Source organism: Anabas testudineus, chromosome 8, assembly GCF_900324465.2.
Source record: "Anabas testudineus chromosome 8, fAnaTes1.2, whole genome shotgun sequence".
NCBI lineage: Eukaryota > Metazoa > Chordata > Actinopteri > Anabantiformes > Anabantidae > Anabas > Anabas testudineus.
This window is the reverse complement of record NC_046617.1, coordinates 16,470,847-16,475,849: the sequence shown is the minus strand read 5'-3', so window position 1 is coordinate 16,475,849 and position 5,003 is coordinate 16,470,847. Positions and strand designations below refer to the sequence as shown.

At 36.3% G+C, this 5,003-nt stretch overlaps 1 gene segment (V, D, J or C); it reads left to right on the top strand.

Moving 5' to 3' along the window:
- The first annotated feature begins 3,529 nt into the window (after positions 1 to 3,529).
- On the top strand, positions 3,530 to 4,033 carry LOC113157793. The segment is given in 2 exon segments: positions 3,530 to 3,610; positions 3,711 to 4,033. Coding segments are annotated over 2 exon segments (369 nt in total).
- The last annotated feature ends 970 nt before the right edge of the window (positions 4,034 to 5,003 follow it).

Sequence of the window (5,003 nt, the reverse complement as noted above, 5' to 3'; positions counted from 1 at the left end):
TTGGATAAGACAGACTCCTGGAAAAGGACTGGAGTGGGTTACTTACATCAACAGTGGTGGTAGCTACATCTCCTACTCTCAGTCAGTCAAAGGCCATTTTACCATCTCCAGAGACAACAGCAGAGATCAGGTGTATCTGCAGATGAACAGCCTGAAGACTGAAGATTCTGCTGTTTATTACTGTGCTCGAGACTCACAGTGACACAAGAGGAAGTAACGCTGTACAAAAACTCAGAACAGTAAAAAAAGACACAAACTGGCTGTTTGCATGTCACATTCACAAATTAATATTTTTTACACCATCAACAGACTGAGAGAAATGTTGTAAAACAGCTTTTTTCATCCAAAGATTAATGCAGCTTCTCCCAGATGACATTGCGACAGACTTTAAAAATGATATACTCAGTAGAATCTAAGTAAAAAAATAAGAGTGAATCTCTTGAATTTCTGAACAATTAAAATATATAAGTTAATGTTGGAAATAAAAAAACATTTTCAAACACTGTGAATAAAAAAAGGTTCTAAGACAATTCCACCTTCCAGCATATTTTATTATGCAAAGTGAACTTCCTCCCAGTCTGCTATAAAGACTTGACATGTTCTCTGTAGCTCTGCTGCTGCTGCTGGCTGCTGGATCCTGTGAGTGTCACTGAGACAGAGACACTGACAGTATGATCACAGTACACTGACTGTTCACTGTTATTACACTGATCCATGTTTTCTTCTACAGGTGTGAAGTGTGAACAGCTGACACAGCCAACCTCTGTGACTGTGCAGCCAGGTCAACGTCTGACCATCAGCTGTCAGGTCTCTTATTCTGTGAGTGGCTACTGGACAGCTTGGATCAGACAGCCTGCAGGGAAAGGACTGGAGTGGATTGGAAGTGCACATGCTGGATGGAGCACATTCTACAAAGACTCACTAAAGAACAAATTCAGTATTGATTTGGACTCTTCCAGCAACACAGTGACTCTAAATGGACAGAATCTGCAGCCTGAAGACTCTGCTGTGTATTACTGTGCAAGAGAGTCACAGTAACACAAACCATCAGTAGAGCTGAACAAAAACCCCTCAGTGTCTGAACACTTGTGACATGAATCCACCAGAGGAGGAGCCCTCAGACCATGAATGAATTAAAGACATTTTCAATCAAAACATTGTCTACAAATAGAATGTGACATTGAAATAGATGGAGAATTACTTGACATAGATCAAAATTATGTTCCACATTTTTCAATATTTTATTGCAACTGACCGATGCAAAATTACATTTTTACTCAATAGTTCACAGAGTTTTTCTATAAGTACTCAGTGAGCTCATTATGTAACTATATACATAATGCACTTTGGCAACATTAAAGGTTTTGTGCAACTTAGAAAGATATTCTTAAATCTTTGTACAGTCTTCATATTTGTTGAATGTGTAGATCAGAACTGATTTAAAGAACATGAACTAATCTGATCACAAAAAATAAAATATTCAGTAATAGTCAGACACTTTGCTCATGATATCAGATCACATAAAATCACTTTTTACTGTGTATCTGTTTACAGTGATGGCAAACAAGGTGATTGTTAATGCAGCGAAAAAGGTGAATAAAGAGACAATTAGTTTTTATGATGATACAATTCTCCCTAAAGATAATTTACTGATAGATCAGATTCATACATGTATTTTAGATGACATTGCTTCTTATAAGCAAAGACTTAACAAATCCCTTACTTTGGCCTGATAAGAATAAAGGCTATCTATTTATTCCAAACTATCAATTCAGCGATCAGCTCCTGTTCAAGTAACTATTTATTTGAGATACAGTTGCACAAAAATACAATTTGGATAAATTAGTCACAAAATGTGATTTGATCCAAATCAAAAGTACAAATATCAACTAACAATATAAAGCTGAGGTCTGGGTCTTCACTGGGTCACTCAAAAATATGGATGTTGTATCTCCAAAGGATTTCTGAAGTGTATTTCTATTAATATTTAGGGTCATTGTCACTGTGAATCATCTGAACTTCAGCTTGTGGACAGTCACTCCGACGTTATCCTGCAAGTGGAACACATCATGAAATCGTGTGATAAACTGAATCTAAATCCAGAGATAACAGCTACAACATCGTGTATCTGACACTGTTCAATTTAAAGTCAGAGGACTCTGCTGTTGATTTCTGTGACAAAGGAAAAAACTGGTTAAAGTAAACTGACGATAAGAGAGACAATGAATGTAATATAAAACAAATTATTTCCAGAGAGGTGTGAGGTGTGTCCTGTTTGAGGAGGAGGAGTTGATGCAAATCTCTCATCTCTTCCATATCTACATATCTGTAGCAGAGTGAAGGATGGAGCCTAAATCACTGACAGACATACTGTAGACTGGACACAGACAAATGTCTATTACAATGATCACAGCAGGTTATTTAGTTATTTTTCTCATCTTGTCTCTTCACTTTACTGGTAAGGACAATACAGAGTGTTTTATTTATATGACAAGAACATATGGCAATGACAAAAGCTAATGTTTTTTTTTCTGTAGGTACTGAAGGTCAAACACTGACTGAATCTGAACCAGTGGTTAAAAGACCTGGAGAATCCCACAGACTGACCTGCACATATTCAGGGTTTGGTGGTGATATTCATAGTTCTTGGATCAGACAGGCTCCTGGAAAAGGATTGGAGTGGGTTTCTTACATCAACAGTGGTGGTAGCTACATCTCCTACTCTCAGTCAGTCAAAGGCCGTTTTACCATCTCCAGAGACAACAGCAGAGATCAGGTGTATCTGCAGATGAGCAGTCTGAAGAATGAAGACTCTGCTGTGTATTACTGTGCCAGATACCCACAGTAACACAAAACATCAGTAGAGCTGAACAAAAACCCCTCAGTGTCTGAACAGTTGTAACATGAATCCACCAGAGGAGGAGCCCTCAGACCACGAATGAATTAAAGACAATTACATTATAGTTGATGAAACACTGGATTTATTTACAGTAAATACATTTTTTACACATTAATAAAGATTAAGTCCACAATGAAAATGTTTTACTGACATGTTGGCCTAAATTAAATTCATGTTAAGAAACATGTTTTAACATGTTCATAAAAGTGCTCTATAAATATATGTATTATTATTATTTTATCATTGAGCAGAAAAAACTGCAAAATAATAGTTATAATTTGACAGTTGTTGATGATCCTTTAATCTTGCAACATGTTTATGTATTTGCATTAAATGACAGCCTGCTCCTAATGTCAGAAAACAGATAATTTACATAACAACAACCTTTCTCACATACACAACATACAGACACAAGTTCAACCACTAACATGATACATTTTCTTGCAGTCAAACTGATTTTAGCAGTTATGAATCAAAAGCATAAAGTGTGACAGGAAGAATCTAACATGGTCAAATTGAACGATATATGAGAGAAAATTGTTTGCTCCTCCCTGTAAAACCACAATGCAAATTTAGATTCTTAAAATATATATGTTTGTTCTCCCACTGACTGACTGTGTTCTTGTTTCATATGAACCAACTGAGTTCACATCTACAGTCACAGGATGATGGACAAACTGTCTGTTCTGCTGACAGTGCTCTGTCTGCCCTGTAAGTTGCTTCATGCTGCAGTACTTATTAAAAACAGAGATAGTACTGGTTTATATATCTCTCATGTTCTAACTCACCTCTTTTTCTGGTTCTTTGTCAGGTTTGAATGGCCAGGCTCTGGAGTCCATTCCGTCCACTTTAGTGTTGAAACAAACTGAGGAAACCCTCAGTCTTTCCTGCAGAGGATCTGGATTTAGTTTCAGTAGCTATGGGATGAACTGGATAAGACAACCTGCAGGAAAAGCACTGGAGTGGTTGGGGCTTATTTACTATGATGCAAGTAAAACTTTTTATTCCAGCAGTGTTCAAGAACGTATAGACATCACCAGAGATAACAGCAACAGCATGGTGTATCTGAAACTGTCCAACCTAAAGCCAGAGGACTCTGCTGTGTATTACTGTGCCAGACACACACTCATCTAATCAAGTGTGGAGGCTTCATAAAAACCTGAAACTATCTATTTTAACAGTCACCACCAGAGGGCAGCAGGAGATCTTCAAATATTGAGTTTGGTTCCATACTGAGCACCAAGTGAGAAAAACACACACGAAAACAGCAGTTGAGGTTGTGGTTTGTGACTTCCTTTATTTTGGGGTATTATCAACATATGTTTTCACCAGTAAAATATTTTGAAATAATATTCCCACATGTTTTTGAAACACTTTGAATATTTTTCTCAAATATATAATAAGGAAAGAAAACACTGACACAGCACAAAAATACATATTAAACTAAGACATATGATATGGTTAAATATATTGAAGATAAGGACATAAAAAAATGTCTTGATCATTTTATCTTTGATCATTTCTAAATTGCTTTTGGTTTGATTGTTTTTGGCATCATAATTGTGATAAAATCTTCAGAAAACAGTAGGCTATGTTTACAGCGCCTTCTTGTCTTAGTGTGATGTGTTAATTCTTAATGTAAAACAAGTCTGATCGACATCCTTTGAGCTATTTTGCCTTCTTTGCTGTGAAAACCTTTACTTGTACATTTGAACTTAGAAATAATTGAACAGAACTAATATTTATCATAATCAGAATTTATCCATTAAGATTATAATGTATAGTCTTTATCTAGTCATTTTCTTTATTACTATAATATATAATCAGAGTAGGTAGTATAGATATTTCACCCATGTAGGCTTGGTTTAAATAAAAAAACCTATACAGTGTACTTCTGTCCTGCTCACTGGTCTTAGACTTGGTGTGGAGGTCACAGTACCAGCGTCAGGATGATGAACACACTCACTTTTCTGCTGGTTGCTCTCTCTGACATGTGGATTCTCCTGCTTCTTTATGTTGTTTCATTTTTTTATGTTATAATTTTCTGATGGTCAGACAATGATATCAGGAATCCTCCCTGTGACTGTGTCACTTTGTCCTGTGT